At 43.1% G+C, this 25090-nt stretch overlaps 1 protein-coding gene and 1 long non-coding RNA gene across 2 annotated transcripts; both read right to left on the bottom strand.

Moving 5' to 3' along the window:
* Nucleotides 1–11032: 11032 nt before the first annotated feature.
* LOC138282869 (uncharacterized) lies at nt 11033–20868 on the bottom strand. Its single transcript, XR_011201017.1, has 4 exons — nt 16938–20868; nt 14079–14152; nt 13109–13190; nt 11033–11498 (listed from the first exon to the last, which is right to left on the bottom strand). It is a non-coding gene; the product is annotated as an uncharacterized lncRNA (long non-coding RNA).
* A 21-nt stretch (nt 20869–20889) lies between these two features.
* Nucleotides 20890–23575, bottom strand: ARC (activity regulated cytoskeleton associated protein). The gene has a single exon (XM_069220860.1). It carries the CDS (start codon nt 22936–22938, stop codon nt 21796–21798), a length of 1143 nt encoding a protein of 380 aa, XP_069076961.1. The 5' UTR covers nt 22939–23575; the 3' UTR covers nt 20890–21795.
* Nucleotides 23576–25090: the final 1515 nt, after the last annotated feature.

A 25090-nucleotide genomic window follows, 5' to 3' on the forward strand; every position in this document is an offset into this window, starting at 1 on the left:
TCCAGTTCCAGCCTCTCTTCCTAAACAATAGAATGCCTCTGTCCTAAGTGTCACCCATTTTCCCTTCAAAGGCAACTTTTCCTTTGAAGCATGCCTTTTGGGCTAACACCTGTGTGGCTTCTTGCAGGAGGGTGGTATACGTCTCTCCCATGTAGGCTCCTATTGTGTTCTTTCCTGAGAGTTATTCGGACATCTCCACAGGAGGGCAAAAAACTGTTTGTAGGACAGGCCTGCGTACTGAGGTAAATGAGCTTTGGAAACCTTGTGCAACCAAAGTGGCAACTTCTAAAGGTGATCTTTTCCCATCAGTGACATTAACTTCGATGTAACCATTAATTTTAATTTAATGCACTGATTCTTTCATTATCAAACATTACCAACCTTAGTAGTCCCATTGCCTCTCCACAATGGTGTAACATAAGTCCAGCGTTACCAAGAATGTAGATCCTTTTGCAGTGCTTTCTTAATCTTGGCGAGCCACTTCAAATACATACCGTCTAAGGAGAAAGTTACCAAAGAACACCAAAATTGCCCTCGCCTTACCCCCATCTTCCAACTGTTGCTGTTATTGTTTGAATGGGAACCTGTGTGCTCTTTGGATCTCCAAATCACAATTCTAGTTTGCCAGCTCTGGAAAAGTGATCTTAAATAGCCTCACTATATATTGTCAGATGTTCCCTCCCTCAACACCTTTAGCCACACCCAGCACCCTGAGGTTGTTGCATCTGAGCCTGGTTTTGAATCCAACTAGTTTCCACTAGGTACTAGCCAGTTGCAGTTCATCCACTTTTGCCAATTTTTTATTTGTTAGTACATCTTTCTCAAGGGTAAACCCCCTGTTCTCTACCTCAGCCATTCAATTGGATAGCTCAGAACATATTTTAGCAACTTTCTGTATAGCACCTTGGAGTTTTCTATTGGCGGTCTGTACCCTATGGCTGTCTGCTCGGGTTTCTTCTTGGTGAGCCATGATTCCTTGATATACTGCATCCAGTGTGGAGGAATCAGGATGATTCCACCCCTACTTTTCCTTGCCACCGTCGTCCTTTCCAACTAGGCATTGCTGAATAATCACACTTTAGGCCTTCTCCTGCTCTGGCAGGGCTGCTGCCCTCAGTCTACAGATTCCTTTTTTTAACAGTCAGTCAAGGATTCTTCTCATCCCCATAAGCTAATGGGGTCTCTCCCCTCACTTGAACCACTTATGTCACTCGAGGCATTGTCCTTTCAACCCTTTCATGAGCATTCCTCAAGGAATTCCAAATTCTCCTCGGTTCAATCTGACTGGCATTAGCGTGAGAAGAAATGCTCCACTGTGTCAATTTCTGCCCCATTTTGACATGAGAGAAATTACCTTTGTACCTCTTTTTTACACCTGCTAGGCTTGCCAGGTGAGGCGATGCCAGATATGAGCCTAACAGAATTCCCCACAGCTGATGCTTCTTGCACACCTGCAGTCACACCACTGTCTTTAGCCTTTCCCTTGCTGCAAGGGTCACCCCCTAAGTTGCATGATGCATCAGCTGTTTGTATTTGCTCTACTGCCAGGCTTCTCTGATTCAGTTCACTTATCAAGCCTATGCTTCCACCATCTGCAAGTAGTAAAGCGGGGTGGGGGGCTTATCCGCCTGTGCCAAAGAAATGCCTGTGTTATCAGAAGTACTCACATTTGCAGTCACTGCATCATTGTCCAGAAAAAGGGTGACCCGGTCTGCCCGAGTCACCATCAGGTGTATCATGTCCACTGGAGGACTTTGGTTGGAGGGATGTTGTTGGTTTTGTAAGTCATCACTGCCTCTTTGCCTGGCCAGGCCTTTAAAAAAAGTCCACCACCACTGCTGAAATACCAAGGGCTCTGTGCCAGCTGCACTGCCACTCCCATCTGTCCTTTTGGTGGCAGTTGCATCGCTCCATAATGGGCAGAGCTTCCCTCGCTCTGTCCTGCCTCCGTTGGTGTTTACTGCCAGGGCTTTAGAGCCCGTGTGGTTTTAGGGGCCATCTGAATCGCTGTCACCAGTGAAATCCTACGGCGTTTCCATCCCCTGACCAGGCAGGAAGTAAGCTGCCAAAGCAGTGCTTTAACCACCTGGCCAATCTGAGCGGTGGTCCTTGATGCAGGAATCCTCCAGCAGCCTGTCATCTCAAGTCCCAGGTTCATCCCCCGATAGAAGGGAGGGGCCTTGAACAGGCTCAAATCCTATTTGGAGCAAGTAAGGAGGAGGGCTGAGTTAACTGTACTCACACAGTCACCATCTTGCTTCCCCGTCATCAGATGTCACTGAGGGGTGGGGGGGGGGCAGGGATGAAAGGGGAAGCGATTCACCTTCCATCCCTGCCCAGGGGAGGAGGATGGGAGGCCCTCAGGAGAGCCCTAGCGCTTCCCCCGACAGCCGGGTCCAGGACAGAACAGTTACGCCCTCGGCACCCAAGAGGTGCAGCTGAGGACGTAACCATTACGACCTTGGCACCCAAAGGGGTTAAACAGGGTGCATACCTCTGTCAAACAGGAACCCATTTTCTAACAGTGTTTGTCATAACATTTACAATGTAAACCCCCTTTGGATTGTATTTTCAGATAGTTCATGATATGCTGCCCTTTTCTATTATATTGTCAGAGTGCTCACAATGCAAAAATCCTTCTTATGATATTTGTGAGAGATTCCACAATATAACCCCCTTCCTACTGTGTTTGCCACAGGGTAGCACTATGCAAAGCCTCTTCCATCAACATTTGACATGACATTCACATTAGCAATGTCTCCATCACTAAGGAGCAGGGCAACTAGTTCTTCTCAGTAAATGACCTGTAAAGATCAACGGGGGTGGGAGGGTGTAAAGCCCAGAGCTTTATACAGCTTTTTAAAATTATTTTGTTGTCCTTTCACGTAATAGGCCCAGTTAAGCAGACTCAAAAAGCTTCAGAACTAACTAGAAGAGTTGCTACATCCATAGAAAGCAACACAGAAACATATACTAGGTTTTTGCTTGGGGAGGGACATTATATTTGATCATAAATGCTGCATAACCTTGACTGAACCCTCAATTCTAGTAGCTTTCAGAGTCCCTATCAAGTACCTTGTTGGAGGGCGCTCCGCATATAAACTAATAACACCACTCCTGCTCTTCTCCGAGGGTCTGATTAAGAAAGCCAATTTTACCCTTCAACATATGTTTATGGCCATACCTGTCTACATTTACACTAGCAGGTATAAATGCAGCTACTACTGTGTAATGGTACAGTACAACACAACTGCAATTACACAGTAGTACATCCCACTCAAAGGTGGCGGAGTGGGCATCGAGGGAGGAATTCGCATTGTGAGCTTGTGAATGTCACACCTTGTCAGTGTACGGACAGTCACAAGTTTATGGTGATTCGCAAACTTTTCTAAGCCCCTTTTCTCTCGCACAATTGTTGAAGATTGGCTTCAGCAACGGGCTGGAATACATTTTCCTCCAGTAGTGGAACAGAAACTCCTTCAATGTTTGTGGGGATGTCGGAGAAGAGGTTTCGCAACAGGAAAAATATCCCACCTATGAGAAAAAAATGTGCATTTGCCCAGCAGCACAGCCTTTTCCTATGGCTGAATTTTGCTGTGTGTAGACTTGTAGATTGTGCATTGGGGACGAGCACCTCAAAGAAATGTTGTGTGGCATTGTCAGTAGCATGCCTGGAAAGCATGGCAATCTTTGGGTATTACAAAAGGTGGTAAATCCATGCCCTGTCTTAGGAGTGTTATTAACACACAGATTTACTACTTTTTTATGAATCGAGTCCTCAATCTGAATTTAGTGGCACCTCAGGCTTCCTTTGAAAGGAGTAAGGACAGTATTTATAGGGTCCCTGACGCTTTCTCCCACCATCCCACCCCCATAAATGGGAACGTTGCTGAAGATCCTTTTTGTTGCTGTGCAAGCTTCATTAATATTGAGACCAGAAACAAGTGAATTACTTCATTTACATTACCTCGCTCCGCCAAGCAGATGAGTCAGCCTCACCTTACCAAACCTGACAACTGTGTAGCTAGTGTTGTTTCTTCCTGTTCTTCGGTATGTCTCCTTTAGGCTAAGCAGCTGCTGTTACACTGTTTCTGTAAACCCGTTCATGTAGCCCTTTCTGATACATTGTTTCCCGTAGCTCATGAACTTAGTAACATTGTTGCTCTCCTCCCTCTCTATCTCTCTCTCACACACAGACACTCTCTCTCGATCTCTCTCTCTGTCTCTCTCTCTCTCTCTCTCTCTCTCTCTCTCTCTCTCTGTAGATGTTACTGTTGCCATCTCTTTGTGTCAGGCTCATGCAGGTGGTATAGCTTGGCTACATGGGACAGAGCGATCAGCTGCAGTTGTCCAGAAGACAGTGAATGGCTCTCAGGGCTGAATGACCTGAGGGCTAGAGGTCATCAGCCCATCCTTAAACAATGCATTGAAGAGAAGGCACAATGGGGCTTATTTACAAGCCCCCGTGCACCACTGGAGCATCACTTTTTTTACACTCCCGTGGCGCACACTGAAGAGCCATATCTACAAGGCCACATAAAGCCACCCTGCAAGGCTTTTAATGGCCTTGTAGATATGGAATAAGGCAACGGACCACAAGTCGTTGTGTTGCCTTATTATGCTATAGGGAGGTGTGCCAGTCATTACGGTGGCTGTTCCCATGTAACAGCCATGGCATTTGACACATTCCCAGATTTACAACAATCGTCAACAGCTCACACCTTACCAGGTGAGGCGCAGCGATGAGACACATCATTTCTCCTTGTTTTTAACTCTTTCTATGAGTGCTGCATTCTGCAGCACGCAAAGTAAGAGAAAATCGCCCTCATTGATTGTTTTCGAGCAAGAAGGTGCCCCTTCCTGCACAAAAACTATCATCCCTTCAATGCAGACACACTTGCATCATGGAGCAAGGGTGCCTGTGTGGGCGCAGGGCAGCCCTTTGTGTGCCAGCGCACGGGGAAAGGACAGGAATGCACTGTATCATTTAGACACGGCACATTCCTGCCCTTTTCTTTTGAAGCAGGGCAGCGCAGCAGGAACACTTGTGGCGCTGCCCTGCTCCAAAACCTTGTACATGAGGCCCAGTGCTGTGACGATGTTGCACGCTTATGGACTGACAGATTAGTCTATTGCTGAACGTGGTTTACAGAAAGATCCGGCATAGGCATGCAAACACACCCTCCATATCAACTAGGTCAGTAGTCCTTAGCACAAGCGATCTAAACCTGCCTAGCCAGACCAAAAAGCACCGTTCCTCTAAACACTTTCAGCAGGTTTCCGGTGAATACATGATGTCGCCTTTGTTCGGTGCAAAATTATAGTGGAGAGTGCTGAAGATTCTCTTTAAATTGTTCCGCACTTTATTGCTAAAAATGGATATCTTTTGACGCTCTAGACAGCCCACCCACAGCAATAATTATCTGAGATTTTATGAAAAAAAATCTTAACTGAAGCCACTGTATTTGTATTATATAAACAGAAACAAGCACAGATCAGAAATAGCACTGCAGCAGCACCAATAATCAACTGTTCATGCTTACTAATAATTATATTTTCAATATGGAGAAAACTGGAATTTGTTTGCAAAATACATGTTATATTTGTTGCCGGCAAAATTCTGCGTATTGTTCCAAATGTGCTTGACTTATTTATTCCATTAAAACAAAATCATATGCAGACAAACAACTCCTGCAAGATACAGACATGAGACCAGTTGAAGGAAAAAATATCTGTCGCAATTCACGTAATTTCCTAAATTCCGAAAGAATTTGCCAGTTTAATAAAAATGTTTCCATTTCTAGCCAAGATGCAATACCTAATAAGAGGTTTATATATGTTCCCACATTCATAGACCTCACTCATACAAATGAATGAAAGTTCAGAGATACCTTTGATGCAGCCCTGCTCGGTATCAGGAAATATCTAAAAATTAGGCTTAGCAAACCTAAATTGCGCTGGCGTAATTTGCGTTACCACGGGGAATTTCACGTTTTGCTTGCTAAGTGAAATTTTAGAAATTACAACACTACGCCATATCACACAACGAAGGGGCATATTTATACTCCGTTTGCGCCGAATTTGCGTCGTTTTTTTAGACGCAAATTCGACGCAAAACTAACTCCATATTTATACTTTGGCGTTAGACGCGTCTAGCGCCAAAGTTCACGGAGTTAGCGTCATTTTTTTGCGTGAACACCTTCCTTGCATTAATGATATGCAAGGTAGGCGTTCCCATCTTAAAAAATGACTCCGATGCATATGCGTCGTATTTATACTCCCGGGCAAAAATGACGCCCGGGAGTGGGCGGGTCTAAAAAACCCGCATTAGCGCCGGATTTTAGCGCCTGGGTCAGGGCAGGCGTTAAGGGACCTGTGGGCTCAGAATGAGCCCAGAGGTGCCCTCCCCTGCCCCCAGGGACACCCCCTGCCACCCTTGCCCACCCCAGGAGGACACCCAAGGATGGAGGGACCCACCCCAGGGACATTAAGGTAAGTCCAGGTAAGTATTTTTTTTTATTTTTTTTTGTGGCATAGGGGGGCCTGATTTGTGCCCCCCTACATGCCACTATGCCCAATGACCATGCCCAGGGGACAGAAGTCCCCTGGGCATGGCCATTGGGTAAGGGGGCATGACTCCTGTCTTTGCTAAGACAGGAGTCATTTCAATGGGGGATGGGCGTCGTAAAAAAATGGCGCAAATCGGGTTGTGGCGATTTTTTTGCCTCAGCCTGACTTGCACCATTTGTGGACGCCCATACGCCATTTTCCCCCTACGCCGGCGCTGCCTGGTGTACGTCGTTTTTTTTAACGCACACCAGACAGCGCCGGCGACTAACGCCGGCTAACGTCATTCAATAAATACGGCGCCGGCATGGCGCTTCAGAATGGCGTTAGCCGGCGCTAATTTTTTTGGCGCAAAACTGCGTTAGCGCAGTTTTGCGTCAAAAAGTATAAATATGGCCCGAAGTATTTACTATATTACTGTTAGAGACTTTCCCCTTTCATTAGTCATGTTTTTGTGTAATTGCTATTAAAATGAATGGATGTATATTGGCACATTCAAGCATTATTCTGACATGTGTTTTTGCTAGGGATGGTGGATCTTGTAGTTTGGAATGTCATACTTCTCAAAAGATGTGTTTACTTCTAATCTGTTTTTACCTTTTCTAGTATGCACTTTACTTAAAACCTACGTTTTACCATATTGCTCCTGAATTACCTTTTTCCCTTTATCATTTCATTTTTTCTCTCCCAATTTCCCCTGCTAATTTGTATTTTATTGGCTATTTTACTTTTCTGTTCTCAACTGCATGCTTTTCTTATGCAGCAATCTCCCTTTTACCTTTCTCTTTCCCACTTATTTTTCCTGTTTATTTTTTACTATTTTCTTTTCCTACCCCATTTTTCCATACTTTATAACTTTGGCAATTTTTCAATATTTAGTTTGTTTTGGAGAAGTAAAACTTTAGGAGCAGAAAAAAGTAAATAATGGGTTTGTGGGGGCAACGCTATTGATATAAGTATCACAATTGAGTAATATTTGCTTCCTCATTCAGAAAGTCGAGTTCCTTCATCTTGGAATTAAAAAAGTGCTATGTATGCACATCTCTAATTTTGCACACAGTGTGTGGATCCATGATTCAAAACAATGAATTTTACATATTAAGACCAGCAGGGAAGTGCTGACTTCTGACGCCAACAGCATAATGTGCACACAGGACCCGCAGATGTTCTCCAGCCAAGGAGTTTACTGCTGATGACTTTTACAGACTTGCATTTGAACGTTATAAAGAAAGCTTTAACTCACCTAAGTAGCCTCTTTATGGGTTTTCTGTTTATGAGGGTTATTTATCTTAAACTTCTGTAACAGATTATGACAGCAAGGTGTCCCATAAAATGATGCTCCACTTCAGCCCACTGAAGAGGATGTTAAAAAACTAGGGCCCAGAATTAAGAAGGCCTAGCACCTTCTTGGACCACATTAGCTTAATTTTTTGGAATGCTATTGTGGCTTAACAAGGCCAAATTCACTGCGCCAGATTTACAAAGTGGCGCAATGCAGGCATTGCATTACTTTGTCACCCCTTGCGCCACATTATGCCTGCACCAGGCATAATGTATGCAAGGGGGTGTTCCCCCGTTAGGGGGAACCACAAAAATGGTGCAATGGAATCTATGAGATTCCACTGTGCCATCTTCAGTGGCTATTTTTAACGCCTGCACAGAGCTGGCATTAAAAGCAGGCACACCATTATTTATAGAGGGCCTCTGTGTATTTTGCAGGATTAGCGCCAACATTTTTGGCGCTAATCCTGCAAAGTACAACAATAGCATCAAAAATGATGACGCTGTTGTGACTAGCCTGCGCCATGGTGCGCCATGTGTTAAATACGGCGCACACGTGGTGGCATTAAGGGGGCGCTAAGGGGTGCAAGACAAGTGGCAGTGCATATAATGGAGCACAACTTTTCTTAAATTTGGGTCTAGATCTGGTGTGGGGTCTCAGTGTGCACTAGTAAAATACCCTAGGCTGCAGTGGTAATTTTAAAAAGAAGAATTTACCATGTATCAACTTGGTTCAAAGAAGAATTATTTGAGTACAAGACACATTCTGTATAAAATATCTAATCTTCTTCCTGATTAGCATTGGGTATTATTGATGCTGTGGGGATATTATGATATTGGCGTTCTTTTTCATTTATTTATGGGTACATTTTATGTATCTACAAATGGACATATTCTATGCAGTTTTTGTCATGCATTTATGTGGCAGAAAACTATTTTCTCACCTTTTTTGTTTATAGGAAAATATGTTTTCCTAAGGAAACCCTTTCCATAAATGCCCATCAGTTTTCGGAGCTCATACTTTCGAAATCAGGCAGCATATTATTTGTGAATACCCATTATTTTGCAAGTTTGTAGGCATTCAGCACTTTTCTAGGCAGATGAATCCTGAAATTGCAACAAACCTCACCCAGTGGTAGAGTTGTTCACACAGACTTTCCATCAGGTGAACAGTTAGACTGCCCAGAGATTGCAGTAAGTGACTCTACTGGAATCTGCAGTGAACATAACATAAATCACATTAACCCAATAAACAAAGAGCTTTAAGGCTTAGAACGCTGTTGCCTAATTTTGGTTCACCTACTCATTGTTGGGCGGACTGTACAGTTTCTAGGGTAAAAATGCTGAAAATCATCAATTGGTCTCACCAAAACCACTGTTGAACATCCCCATAAATAAAATAATTCAGTATGGTTTCTTGAATAAATTTGAAGCTTCTTTTGTTGCACCCATGCACGTCCTGGGTTGGCTTTAAATATACCTTGGAAAAATGTTAAAAGTTGAACGCTGCTCCTTCATCTGGTTGCACTGAAAGCCCTCAGAGGGTAGATGTCCTAGTGCATATTATAAAGATGTGGTAAAAAGATGGGTAACCTTGCCTTTCCTTGCCTGCATATATGCAGCTTTTAGACTGTCCTCATATTTCTAGGGTAAAACTATTGTGAAAAAGGCTCCCTGTACCTATGTCACACAACCAGAGACATATTGTGATCAGTCTGAAATAGCAAGATGGGCATCTGTGCTGGCATTCCCCACCATAACCAAAATCCAAATTTGATAGACTCAAGCTGGTACCAAATCTTACAAGGCAACCAAACCCAAACTCCTGCTTGCACCCAATCAAGCAAGTCAACCATGAAGAAAAGCTCTGCTTCACACCAAATCCTGCAAGGCTACTTTACGCACAAGATCTGGCTTGCATCAGTTGAGACAATCCAGCAAAGAACTATGGGCCACATGTACAAAGCATTTTGCACGTTGCAAACGGCGAATCGGGCTGTTTGCGACGTGCAAAATGCAATTTGTGGTGTACAGACCCATTTTTGCGATTCGGTAATCTAGTTACAGAATTGCAAAAAGGGTTTTTCCCTTCCTAATTGCGAGTCGCAGTCCCATGTATAAATGTTTGGTGACCGCGAATGCGGTCGCAAAACAATCGCAGTTAGCACCAGTTTCAAACTGGTGTTAACCCATTTGCAAACAGGAAGGGGTCCCCATGGGAACTCTTCCCCTTTGTGAACGGCAGCAAAAAAAAATCATTTTTTAATTTTTTAAATGCATCTCGTTTTCCTTTAAGGAAAACGGGCTGCATTAAAAAAAAAAAAAAAGTATTTATTTAAAAGCAGTCACAGACATGGTGGTGTGCTGTCTCCAGCAGGCCACCATCCCTGTGAGGGCAGCCATTCCCAATGGGGTCGCAAATTGCGACCTACCTCATGAATATTCATGAGGTAGGTCATTTGCGACCCCATCGCGAATCGCAAACAATGTCCTTGACACTGTTGTACATGAGGTTTTGCGAGTCGCAAATTGCGAGTCACTCTGATTCGCAATTTGCGAGTCGCAAAACCTGTATTTCGTACATGTGGCCCTGTATCAAACCCTAGGATAAAAAAGAGTGGGGTATGCATTCACCTCAATGCATTCTACTCTGATCTCCCTAGTCATCATTTAAACAACACAAGCCTCCACACAAGAAGCATCATTGAAAAGTTCAAAGTCTCTCTCACACTACCCTAATGCTTCTCACCACAGGGCAAGGCAGGGCAGGGCTTAAAATGAGCCGGTGGTTGCAGGTGGGGCCCATTGCCACACTTTTCTGAGGATGGAGACATATTTTTGATTGTTTGACTTTGACCCAGAACAAGAGAGAGAAAAGCACCAAAGAGTGTAAGATCGAGGAAGCAAAATAGGTGGAAAAGGGAAAATGTAGGGATGAAAAGGAACAAACATGAGTGTGATATAGGGGTATGGAGTGTAAAATGTTGGATGAAAGACACATGAGATGAAATAAAGGCTAGACAGCCTTGTTGTTTGGCAACCCAACATTCGGCAGTCGTGACAGCAGACTTCTTTGGCCCTGAGGCACTTACTGTGTCACAAATTAAGCACTGACTGCAAGCATGCCCTCTACCAACCATGCACAGGTGTATAAAGGCTTAAGTCAAAATACCAACACTCTATGTATAAAAATAATGTTTATTGAAATTATCGGCAACATGTTTAATGCTATACAATCAATAATGCAGTAAAAAATATTAGTAGAATCCTATAATGAAATGACAATCAAGTCATGAAGTCAATGCACAGGTAAAAAGGCCCGCTTAACGAGGGCAGATTTCAGGTTAATTCTGAGAGGCAGTGCACAGCACTGAGGCTTTACAAATGATGGAGTCAGTCACGCCCTTAGTCTGACTGGTTGTGTCTCGTCTCCTTTCCTCTGGAAGAGTTGGGTTGTCACATTAAGAACTTCTGCTGAAGAAGGACAGTAGTGATTTGAAGAGCACTTCTACAGTTTTGCAGCTCTGTGACTGTCGACATCTTTCAATGGTAGGCCTGTTCCATAGAGGCTACAGTTTGCACTCAGGTAGCGACGCCATTGGACCACAAGCACAGAAGCTTTGAGAAGATGTGGTTGTCAGGTCCTGCACCTGAAAGGTCAAAGGAACAAGGATATGGCATCATGAGATGTGAGAGGAAATGTTCAATCTATATTCATCAACAGATTATCTCTTGGCTCAAAAGATCGGCAGGGTATTTGCATTGAATTTTACCTTACAAAATACATTTCTGCACGATAATAAATGCTGCTTATAAAAAGTTCATTGAAAACGATCCCTTAGCTTATGTAAAACATAATCAGCTTAGATCTTTTTTGACAAGTTACCCTATTTATTAAAACTGTATGTGTTAATAAAATATTTATATACTCGAAGGCCCTATAAATTGCTCAACAGATTGTACAAACGCTCTTTATTTGACAGATGCTGCTTTCAAATACGTTCAAACTACTAATGTTCCCATTTTTGGGCAATTTGTGAAAAAATGATAAATGTCAATTGAATGGAATGGAAATTAAAGAGAAAAATGTCTTCATAAGAGCACTGCACGAACTTTATAAATATTTTATAGTCAGTGCTCCTGAAATGCGGGGTCAGGCTATAATGAGTGCCTGCCTCATGCAGGCATGTGACTTATGCAAAGCAATAAGAATTTACATTCCTACTTGTATTCTATGCTCACTTTCGGAGCCAGAAAATAATTTTCTGTTTCAAAAACGAGGAACCCACTGCTTTGTTGTGCTTTCTATCATTTTTGTGAGCAATATTTCAGGCAAGGGTGAGATTTGACTGAGCAAATGCGATGGATCAAAAATCTTTGAATTAATTGGGGAATCCCTAGAAATGTGTCTATGTAGCATTGCATTCCATTGTTTTTAGTTCAGTGGTCCTATAAAACAACAGGCCAGAATCATGCGTCTTAGCCCCACCCCAAAGTAATGGGAACACAGACAATTCCAGCCTTGTTGGACCTCATCTGACTGCAGTGCTTAATTTCTAAAAAAAAAATTGAATAAGTGCCAGGACCCTCTTCAGGAGGCCACTGGAGTTTGTGCAACCCATTGCTCCTGTCAGCACTGCCAATGACTGTATCAATACAACTACTAACTATCACATGCTTCAATTCATATTATAGAAGGCCTCTAAAGCTAGAAGAGTGGCTTGGGTAGCAGGGATTAGTCATTTTTAATGTATATCGAATTAATAAACAACTGTTGTTGTGCTCATCTCTACAAATAGCACCACCATGTGGCAGAATGTAAAAAGGGCTGCTGTTGAAAATTAAGTGCCTGTGCCAAGTGCCAGAAACCACCAGCTGAAATTAAGCACTGTCTGTAAGATTCTGTTTGAATCCTGTGCACAGCGAGGTAAACAACCTCACCTGGGCATACTCCTGCCTTTTACAGAGGCTGATTTAGACATCAAAGCAGTAAAGGATGTACATATTTGAACTAATATAAGCCACAGGAATTCCTCTGGATGCATTCCAATACCTTCATGGAATGGAAAGTGCCTAGAGCAATTACATTAATTTTGATTGATCCGCTCTCTCATCTCTTCTGTGCCAAAGGAAACAGCCTGAGACAATAGGGTAATGACTACAAATGTTCTCATCAGCACATCACTTATCAGAGGTCTAATATCTGAATTCTGAAACATGATGAGCAAGCAGGTTATGATGGAAAGGGAGGGTTACATACCTGAGCATGTAGCAGAGAAAGGCTTGGATAAAGGTGATTGTCTTGCCACAAGTTGCAGAGAAGGACCTGGCATATGTCACACCTTAAAAAAACATACAGCAAACATTTAGGTGACATTTTATAGGAATGCAAATGTTTTCACATGTCTTCAACACAAAACAATGTACAATCCACAAGCTTAAAAAATGGTCATGTCACAAAATGAACTTCTATGTATGATTTTGGCAACCATAGTCTTGTGACTGACTATAAAATGTAATTTGAGACTGCTCATCAAAAGTTGTACTTCCCCAAATGTGCTTATTATACAAGTTGTTAAATAGGTGCACTCTGCTTGTGGGGATGCTACATGGCAGTGGCCACTGGAAGAACATCCCTGAGTCACAGAATGATGTGTTGGCATTGGACAACTTGCACATGAGTAGACTCAAGCTTAGTGCAACTGGAAGAGTGTGGCAACCAATTTTCAGACTTCGGCCTCTTGTATAGCGTCCTTCCCTGCTATGGTGTTCGTGCAGTGTCCAATCAAGTTAATTTCTATCCTTTCACAAGGGTAATGATTCCTGCTAGAGCAGTGCAACTGACAACTAAGACAAAAGGAAGGCCTCGGTCACTAGCAAGCCTCCGGACAGCATCTTTGAAGGATACAGGAGAAAATGAAAATTCAGAAGTGACCTTCACTTCCATTAGGTGGGCAGTAGGACAAACATATTGCTAAGCTCCCCCTTAACAATGTGCAAGTCCCTGCTGTGAAATTCTTCTAGTGTGGAACGTGGTGCAGCACTGAACTATACCAAGCAGGCACTGAAAGAGCCATATACCTAGCAAATGCTTCATATAGTATTTTGCTCCTTCAAGAATACAGGAATATTGCACCTCAAATGTAAGGTACATTTAAAATTATTTTTATTATATTTTACTGAAATACCTAATGAGCTTTATTATATTGTGGTGGGAGATCTGTTCTTACCTGCTAAAACAATCCATGCTTCTTGTTTAGTTTTTCTTTCTGAACAGCTCTTTTAAGCTTTTACGACGCCGTTCCTGAAAAATAAATTCACACATTATTAATTTTTGAAGACAAGATGAAAATGTGATCATTCACAACTAATAAAATATTGCAGTTGTCTGACCATTGCTGACTGCCAGGAAATGCAATCAGCTCTATGTCTAAAAGGACTCAATTCTATTTGCAGCATAGATCTTAACACAAGTACTGCTGGCAGGAATCCTCCTTGCAAAGTCACCTACAGGGTCTTGTATGCCTACTCACATATCCAAGTAATCATGTTTTGGTTCAGAAAGTTTGTTTTGAATGAAACAATGGAGCACTGGTCCTACTTCTATGTCAGTATAAACAACCCAGTCCTCTGGACTGCCTCATCTCTCCCAGTGTGGTGTGTCCTGTGATGCCACAAGTGATGGGCATTGGCATGAGGGGGTGTGGTGCTCTGTTTCCTGCTCAACCTGGGTCATGAGAGGTTCTCTCAATTCCTGAACTACACATTAAAGTTATCCATACTTTTTTCTATCATGTACATTTTAAAATCAGTCCTAAAGTGGTCTACTGTCCGCTGTCGTATCCTATGTTACTGTGGGTGTGTGATAAGGCTGTCCAGTGCACCCAGCATAACTTCACCTGAAGGTGGCATAATCCTTAGACACAGGATCCTGTCCAATCAGAGACAGTTATATATATTTCCATATAGATCTGGAGAAAGGATTTTAAGAAAGGGGAATCATTTATGTTTTTTTCCGGGACTAGGTAAAGCAACCCGGTTTTTCAAGAAAGAGGAAAAAAACGCAAAGGTTGCAAAAACAACCCTGCTTCATGGGACTTTCTAATCTTTTATTAATTGTGGGAGTTTTCCTCCGAAATTCTGAGACCTGGTAGACAACCTTCACATGTCTGCAAACCTGTTATGTGCAATACAGCAGAAGGTGAAGAACTCATATTGCAGCTATTTTCAAGTTAATGCAATCGCTAGTAAATGTAAAGAATATTTATTTCTAAGAGCTTTGCTTATGTGGAACTGCATGTGATTGTTTTAAAAAATACTGCTTTTAACCTTAAAAGGTAATGGCTGTGTTGCTCTAAAACAGTATGACTTAATGGTTAAAGCATTTGAAATAACACCGTCTCCATTTTGACTTTCCATCTGATTTGATCCTCAAGGCTCCCTGTAGTCAGAGAGCATCATGCTTACGCTCTGCCAGCAGCTCTATTTTTGGATTTCCTGCTAGCGCAGAGCAGATGGCAGACACCTAAGGTGATTATATGCTTCCTTCTCTGTTATTCCGGTGCACAGGTGAATGCTGAAGGGAAGGCCTCTGTAAACATCCATCCTATTCCATTGATATATTGGTTCTCACTGGTAACAGCTCTGTTTCCCTCGTCTGCATCTGTATTCCTGCCTCTGTATTTATCTATGTTGCTCAACTTCTCTCTATATCCCTATGCAGATGTCTCCATATGTGTCTGCATGCAGGCGTGTGTGCCAGTGTGCACATCTGTGCACGAGTATGTGCATGCAAGCATGTGTCTGCATGCATATATGCGTGTGTGTCTCGGGTACTTTCTTTGCTTTCATGAACTGATTAACCAAGACAATTTTATTTTGCTTAGCCCCCTTCTAGTATTTGTGTCTTACTTTCTTTGTATATCTGATCCTTCTCTTCCTTTAGTTATGCCAGACAGATTCTGCTTAGTGGCAATTATATATTGGTGAACTGACAGCAATTTCCCATAGCTGTCAACTGGCCACAGGTCTTTAGGAGGACTTTTGGTGAGTCCTGGCTTTGTCAGCCCCCAGCGCCAAGCATGCTGGAACTTGTAGGCTCATACTTAAAAGGAGAACTTTCAAATTCCAGCATACTTGGAGCTGGTGGATGCCTGACAGACAATGGGGCTGATTCTAATTCTGGCGGGCGGCGGAGGCCGCCCGCCAGAATTCCGCCCCCATAATACCGCTCCGCGGTCAGAAGACCGCGGAGGGTATTATGAGTTTTTCCCTGGGCTGGCGGGCGGTCTCCAAAAGACCGCCCGCCAGCCCAGGGAAAAACTCCCTTCCCACGAGGATGCCGGCTCGTAATCGAGCCGGCGGAGTGGGAAGGTGCGACGGGTGCAGTAGCACCCGTCGCGTATTTCAGTGTCTGCAAGGCAGACACTGAAATACCTTGCGGGGCCCTCTTACGGGGGCCCCTGCCGTGCCCATGCCATTGGCATGGGCACGGCAGGGGCCCCCAGGGGCCCCGCGACCCCCCCTACCGCCATCCTGTTCATGGCGGCTTTCCCGCCATGAACAGGATGGCGGTAGGGGGGGTCAGAATCCTCATGGCTGCGGAGCGCGCTCCGCAGCCATGGAGGATTCAAACGAGCAGTGGAAAGTCGGCGGGAGACCGCTGACTTTCCGCTTCTGACCGCGGCTGAACCGCCGCGGTCAGAATGCTCGTTGGAGCACCGCCAGCCTGTTGGCGGTGCTCCCGTGGTCGGTGGCCCTGGCGGCCACCGGCCGCCAGGGTCAGAATGACCCCCAATATGTTTTTAATGCCTGAACACAATACCTTATGTTAAGTTTCTGATACATGTCAATACGCTAATACAGGGGTGAATATATTGAACAACTCTCCCCGCATTCTTGCCTGTTTTACTCTTTATGTGTGCACCTTGCAAGCAAAAAAGTCTGACTATGTAACAGAAGATGGGATGAATCAATCTCACCAAATTCCATATAAGACTAAGGTGGGACGGAGGGCAATGAACAAGAGAATGCAGTAAACAGAAAATGTAATAGAAAAGTAGAAAATTTAATGAAAGTATTGAACTTACATTTCTACCTCCATCTTGGATGCTCAGGTCACTTCTTTTGCTGTTGAACTGGCTGGTGCACATCAAAGTCATCTGTTAATAGGAAAGTGATCAGATAATCCTTGAGATGAATATTTTTGCCAGTTGGAACAGGCATCATTGTATAGACGCTGCTGCAATAGCATCTCTTCAATATCTCTGTACTGGTGTTGGTTGATTCTTGTTTTTGGAGTAGTTGATTGACAACTGATTGGAATCTCATTGATGATTCAGGCGTGCTGACTTTCCATCAGATAGCACTTGGAGGGCCTTCATATGTTCTGCAATGCTTTACATTGTCAAGTATTTTATGCTAAAGCATACTACTTTGGTGACAAAATCAAGAGTAAAGTCTGTGATCCTAGAATGTGTCAATTAGTTCTCATGTTCTCCATGACAAAAAACGTTTTGATCGGGTGAAATATTGTGGCTCAGACAATGTTTGATAATCATTATGGAATACGGTGCAGAAGTTAATACTTCATAGCTCGACTGCTGCCTTCTCCAGGTAATATGTTGTGTGGCTTCAGACTGTGCTTAGGCATTCCTCCAAATGTATCTGCCAATTTCAGCATTTGCTATGAACACTCAGGATCAGGACCATTCCACTGGGGTGAATTGTCTTCATTAGATTCAATGATTCAAGCCACGCTCACCCTCACCATTCATACCGTGTGTTGTTCCATCTCACTTTCACCCATTTTCTGTTCTGCTTCGTACTTTCACAACATACGGGTTAAGGCCAAAAATGATGATCCATTTTCCAGTCTCTGTTTTGCGTTGCACTTTACAACATTCAAATCAGATTCATTAAACTTCTTTCTATCTTCATGCACATACCTGTTATTCTAATAATTGACAAGAGATGCTTACTCAAGACCTCATAATGGTTCCATGCACACATGCTGTATGTTAAGGCATTGCCAACAGGAGTCTTCCTTTGTGCTACGGATGATGCCAAATGCCGATCATATCAGTGAAATGGCTATATGCCTACAGAAATGTACACGGTTGTTTTCCAAAGATTGGATTTTATGGTTTTCAACATTGTCATGTATGTCTGTTCCAATGTTTCCTACAGATAGCCAATATGGCCACTAACATACTTCCTAATTGCATTAGAAGTAACAGGATGAGCCAGGAACTACAGTTCCCAACCCAAGAGGGTTTGTTAGCCGATCTACATAACGTAAAAAGATGGCTGTCTTCTTCTCAAGCCTGTGGATTGCATCTAAGTGGTTCCACAATCTAAAAAGGGACCAAATAGAGGCCCATGCTCCTCTGACTCAGGAGTAAGTTCTTGATAACATAACATAAAAAGCCTATTAGCACTGCATACATTCAACATGAGGTATACTTAGGCGCTATGGACAGTTACCAGATATTTATTTTTAACCAACTCAGTTGGACAAAGAATTGGCCTAAACAAATTAGGTGATCAAGCTGTATCGCACTAATGACAAGCTCAGCACATTCCACTTCGGTGAATCTCCAACTCATTTAACTATATAAAAGATGGCCATATTGTTCTATGATATTATTACTATATAGTTAGAAAAAAAGTTTGTAGTGTGATAGTAAATCAGCATGTCTTTTTAGTTTCTGAGGAGGGGGTGCTTTATTTCAGGGGCAAACTTTGGTTATCCATTGTTTTTATAAGGTTCAGCCTTGTTTTTGACCATGCAATTTACTGGAGAGACCAATTTTACCAATCTTAATATATAACTCTAAAATAGAACATACGCTTGAACATTGGCACACGCATCCATACGAGCAGTGAACTTCTTTATCCATGTTCTTGTGTATTGTTCTATCAGTACTATAGAAATGATGGCAGTGTTTGATAAAACATGCCAATAACCCACCCATGTGATACTGAAATATTGGCTGCTGTTCTTTTCTTAATGTAAAGACTTCCAACCAGACCTTTGGGATTTACGAGTACTTGTTGATGGGTCACTCTCATCGTACTTGTCAGCTACCAGGGTTTTGATTAAATAATTTGGAGTAATGACATAATGGCCGCCATTAATACAGCCTATTCCGTTCCAAGTATCATGAGTTATTAGTGAAGTAGCAGAAATGCTGTACTTGACGAAATTGCCCCACCATTTAAGCTGGCTGTTTCTGTTAGATTGCAGGGATTTCTTGGCAAGTTGATTCTTTATGGGACCCAAGAGTAGAATTTTCCTTTTTGTAGTGCACACTTGAGTACATTTTATGGCAGAATGCTGCTCGCCCCATATTGATTTGCTGGAGCTGTGATAATTCAAAGAATGCTGGTAGCAAGGAGGCTGCTATACAGAAGCCAATTGAGCTTGAAGTGTCATTCATGGCTCCACTGTGAAGTGTAGTTGAGGAGTCCTTGACAAGTAGAATGAAATACTTGCAGGGCTGATCTACATGGGCAGACTCAGAGTTGTGTCCATCACCAAAGGATGGTGAAGTACTCACCCTAATGTATAAAAACTTCCCTGGGTAAGGGTGCCTGCCACCTTATAGGCAAGTGCATTTATTGTACTCTGTGGCCAGAACTAATTAACATTGCAAGTCTATGAAAGCATTTTCCTCTCATGTCCAACTCTGCTTATTCATAATTATATATAGTGCTGGCCCAGTTTCAATTTAGAAAAAAGGGGAACATTGTGATTGCTTAGGCTGATTAACATTGAATTATGCAGAAATTTACAAGAAAAGCTCATTTTATGCCGCTGAACCCTAAAGAGAACTGGTAGCATGTCTTTTGCAAGCTTACTGTTAATATATGTCTTTTTTATTTTTTATTTAATGGATTTGGTGGATTATACGTGCACTTTGCAGTAGGACACTTTTGAAGACATTATCAGCTTTAAACTGCTATTGTTAGTTCACTTTCTATTGATATGAGTATAAAGTAAAATTATACGGTTCATTTATACTGGAGTATCGAGAAACAATTGAGTTAGGTTCTTTTACTTTGTATTCATCAGAATAATTTATAAACATTTTCAGCCTTACTGAAAAATTGTCAAACTATGTCTAATGGATGTCAGATGTGTGTAAATAGAATTGTTTCAGGGTTTGACTGATTTTTAGTCACATAATTTTAAGTTTAAGCGCTATTGTGTTTTCATGCACATCATTGCTAATATTTATATGTTTAAAATGGCGGCTGAAGTTATCACTGCTCTCTAAAGTCGCATTTCAAGGGTCAGAATGTATACAATGCAGGTCTCAAATAGAGCACAACTGATAGTCTCTCTTTATGCTTGAGGTGCATCTTTGTACAGTCTCCCCTACGTTGCGTATAACTGCATCCCCCATTCAGAAGAAGGCAGTCATCTACGCAAACTGAATACAGAAGCACGTGATCCCAACTTCCGGTTCGCTTTCAGTTTCAGGCAGCAACGCTGTAATCTAACTGTCAGAGTCTCCCTGCAGCAACAAACCTCAACACAGAGGCACAAAAGCAACAGAACCATATCTCAAACATTTAATTCGGTCCTTCATGGGAATATGAGAAGTTATCTAACTTTGCTCTTGTGTTACTAATGTCATTATCAAACTCTGATTTATTTTTGACTATTATTGGAATGTTTGGTAAAAAGAAGGCGAACATAATTTATTCTGGCCACTCACCTTTATGTACTGTACAAAAACTAAACAGTGGAAGAAATTCAGTGCACTAATACTACTTTGTTTGTGGTCATTCTGAAGAAAGTGCGGCACTTGGGTAAAAAGAACCAAGGAAAAATAACGTTGCCTTGGTGTAGATCACTAGAGTTGTGTGCATCTCAGTAGCATTCAATAATTCGAAATCTCCAATTTTCTTGCTAAACACACATGAAGATTTAAAATGGTGGGATTATCAATAAATTGCAAAGGAAATTAGTTTGTGGTATTTGTACAGCATATATATATATATATATATATATATATATATATATATATATATATATATATATATATATATATTTAATCTCAGCAAATTTAGATGTGGTGAATGTGCCTGAGTTAAATTTAGACTGGTGTCCTCTAAGCTGACGCTATCGGGCGCCCTTCAATGGACCACGCGCTGAGCTCAGCTTGCTCATTAGTCGGTGGTAATTACACAGATTCTGAAAAGTGGGAAGGAACAGTTCATTGTGTACTTGAGGCATCATGGATCCTGGATGGCATGAACATACTGAATGGAAAATTCTGTTCACGCCCCCACACATTCTTAACACTTCAGCCCCTGGCTCCTCACTCTGCCCGCTGGCGGAATGTGGAGCACAGTTGGTGTCCTATTTATCATTTTTCAGCACAGGAGATTTTTAATGATGCAGCAAAGAAAAACAACCTTGTCCCTTGACAAAAGTCACTAGTTTTCGTCGCTGCTCTACATTTTGGGAAGTGTGGCTTCCTCAGCAGCCAATACATCATTTCAAAACTGCGTTGAGGTCTGGCATTAATTGGGACTATATTGTAATAACATGAACAATAAGCACCATAGTTGGAACTATTCATGCAACTTGTGTAGAAGCTGTCTTGCTTTGAGTTTTTGTAAAAAATTATTGCAGAGTTTACAGGAATCCCTGTTATAGTCGGTGACGTGCACCGGCTGACTGTCCTTCTTATCCCCCATTTGCCTCTCTCCCCAACACAAAGCTCCATTTCAAGTCTCTAATTGGTCTTTCAGAGAACCGGAAGTAGGGGCTGTTTGCTGGCATTCATTCCAGCCTCCAAGATGCTGAAATATGAAATTGGATAACTGGAACAAACAAAGGTGACAACCATGTTTGCAGAGTATGACAATCTGTCAATTCCACCAACTTAACCTCCAAGTCAGAATTATTATAAGGGCAACACTTTCTAACTGCTACTCAGTGATATATATCTTATTATCTGAATATGGATTTTTCACACACACCTCCTTTGTGCCACTGCCCGGCTCACCTTCAGAGGCTGCCTCCTGCATGGCCTGCTCATCGGAGAGGTCAAAGTCCAGCTGAACATCGGTTCCTCTCTGGACCAGCTCCTCCAATGTGGTTGGAAGAGGCGGCTTTAGATACCGCCGGATTTCCGGGTGCAGTGTGCCAATTATATACTGAATCATGTCTTCCTCGTTAGCATCAACGTACAGTCTGTTGTAGAGGGATCGCTTCCTCCACACAAACTGTTCTAGAGACTCCCATCTCCTCTGAGGGAGATCCAAGTCTCTCTGGATGGCATGTCTTACTAACAGCCTTTCGCAGTACTGTAAGAATGCCACCTTGAAATCCTGCCAGGTTTTTATATTTTCTTGCCTGTATTCCCACCATTTCAAGGCTGCCCCCTTCATGTGGCGCTCAATCTGAGACAGCCATACTTTCTCTTTCCAACCTTGCCTCTTAAAGTACTTTTCAAGGTTGCTCAGAAACTCCCGGGGATCCTCTGACATCTCTGCATCAAACTCCGGCGGTGGCAAGAGATCTACAGAGACAACTACCCAATGGTGTGGGTGACATGTTTGGAGTGAGCTGTCTTCCTGTGTTTGAGACTCAATGGCAAGAGGGCCAGAGAGTCCTGCCTCCTTTTCTTTCTCACTCTCTTCTGCTACTCTGGCAAAAGACCTTCTGCCCTCTTCTAACTGGCATGTTCGGCACAAAGCATCATCCGAGCCATCAATCAACTTTTCAATGTGTGCAAATATGCTTCTCCATGAGTGCATCTCTCTCTTGAGCCACCTTTCCAGATTAGCCAGGGTGTACTGACACCTAGTCAAACAGGCCTTCATCGACTTCTTCCACCTCTCCAACCCCATCACCTGCGACTGGTCATCCATATTAGAATTTAGATTGATCACTGACATCTTGAACCCTTTCAGCTCATCTTCCACCTGCTTGGAGACCTCAGAAAGAATGTAAATTTGGGTCTTTCTGACACGGTCCAGCATTTCTACCGGACTGCATGTCCCAATGGTCACCGTCATTGCCGGTGGCGGTTCAGCAATGGGCAAGGAGACTGTTCCCCCAGCAGCCATGATCTCTAGTCCAACAAAGTTTTATAAGAGGTCTCACAGCAAGGAGGAAGTTGACTGACAATTTCTAAAATACCCCCCCTATTATCGGGGCATGCGATCTTAACAGTGAAACATAAGACACCAGCCAGGCCTCTTGAAAGGCACTCGCGCAACCAATCCACACACTAGACACTCAATTCACAAAGAAAGCGAAAGATGAATTAGATATCACCCTGGTGTGCAGGTCCAGTCCCTTTAAAGTTCTTGAAAAGCCTCAAGGAGTCCTGATTGTTCATTTGTCTTGGCCAAGCACAGGGGTCCCAAGTTCTTGGCAGTGTTCAATGTGACGCTCCGCTGCCACACAACTGCTTGCTCCCCAGGACCAGCGCGCTGACCCGGTTCACTTGGGCAACTCTTCAGTCTCTGGAAGCCCGGCAGGTCTCCTTTCGCTGCACTCCAGAAGAACTTTCAACTTGTGGCCTCTCCTAGTCTGGTTAGAAGATAAGTTCAGCAGCCTCTTTGCAGTTCCTGAAGAGGGGAATCACTGCTCCAAAACAATCTCGAAGCTCGCCTGTTTGCAGTTCTCCCAGCCGATCTCCTGCTTTTAATCTGCCTTGATCAGTGTTGCCACTGGCGGTACTTATACTATACCTCACAGAGCTAAATATGTGTGTCCCCTCCTACATCACACACACTCCACAAACTGCTGATTGGCTGACGGCGCCGTCGCCTTGCCAACCGCAATATTTGGAAGTCTCTTCCGTTCCCCCTCCTCTCGATGACTCAGCTGACGCGATGAAGGTTCTCCGCACTGTTGCCTAGAAAGGATGTGTAATTCCCTCTCTTTCCAACGCAGCTGAACACGTAATTCAGCTATCACTAGGAGATACTGCTTCCGCCCACGGCTCATTACACGCTTCCCTCACCTGAACCTGCTAAGGGGGGGCCCTGCTTGGCAGCTCGCTGAAGCTGTGAAAGACAGCGCGCCTCTGTCCGCCCCCCTCATCGCCCACGTGCACTCACCTCCCACACAGGCGTACAGGAGAAATCGCCCACCGCTGGGAAGGCCGCGGAGCCACTTCGATTCATAGGCAGCAACTTATTTAATTTAGGATTTGAAATAATTAGGCAGGAGGGGCGCTCGAGCTTTAATTGCAGGGGGAAGGCATCTCAGAAACCGGCCTGCGCCAGGGAGGTGGTCTGTACATTATAAAGGGCATTGTTGCTCACAGGCTGTAATTGGCTTCATCAGAGAATATAAAATGGCAGCTGCAATGTCCATTTCAGACAAGAGAAGCTCAAAGAAACGCACAGATCTGAATGACACAATTAGAGGCAGAACAGGAGACCTTGGCAGATGCAGGGATGCTGCTGATGAGTGATGTGTGAGCAACAGTGCAGTGTTATCCCATGAGTATGTTTTAATGTTTATGAATATATCCCACTGCAGATTTGGAGAGAGGGTGTTCAAAGCATGGTTTGTATGGAAAGTTTGTGAATATCTTGTGGATCTACACAAACTCCTTTCTGGCCCTTTGCAAGCCAGGTCAGAGTTTTATTCCTGGAAAGAGCACAAAACATGTCTTTCAGGGTGGGAAAGGGACACCCCAGAATACAGGGATGTGTATATAAGGAGTTTGTCCATGGATAAACTATTTTCCTTGTGAAAACAAATTGTGCCTCTGCACATTCACGCTGTTAATTCACCTTCTGTAACTGTGTAATGAAAACAATAAGGTATGGGAGACATTTTTCCTCACAAAAAACTAAACAAGAATTCACTAAATATTTCCTTAAGTACATCTGCAAACGTCCGACTGGCACAGCTTTCCAGGTGCACTTTTGGAAAGTTTTTTGAATGCCCAAAAGTGTCAAAGCTGCATAAATGGGAAGGTATAATTGTCCAGTGCAGATTCACATATTTTCGTGAATCGTGTGCACATATTTTAAGAGCAGGTTAAGACCACCTGGCCCATTAAATATGTTGTTTTCCATTCTTGCCGGAGCATCATATGCTGTACCTGGTCCCCAGCTTTGCCTTTCCTCTGACACAATGTTTAAGTCCCTTTCTAAGCCCTTGAGTTTCTTCGGTCCTGTTACTGATTTTTCCCATCTGCTTATTTCCCTGTCTGAAAGGTCAAACGTACTGAGCTGAAGCGACAGTGAGCTGTGT

The sequence above is a fragment of the Pleurodeles waltl genome, chromosome 2_2 (genome assembly GCF_031143425.1).
Source record: "Pleurodeles waltl isolate 20211129_DDA chromosome 2_2, aPleWal1.hap1.20221129, whole genome shotgun sequence".
Classification (NCBI taxonomy): domain Eukaryota; kingdom Metazoa; phylum Chordata; class Amphibia; order Caudata; family Salamandridae; genus Pleurodeles; species Pleurodeles waltl.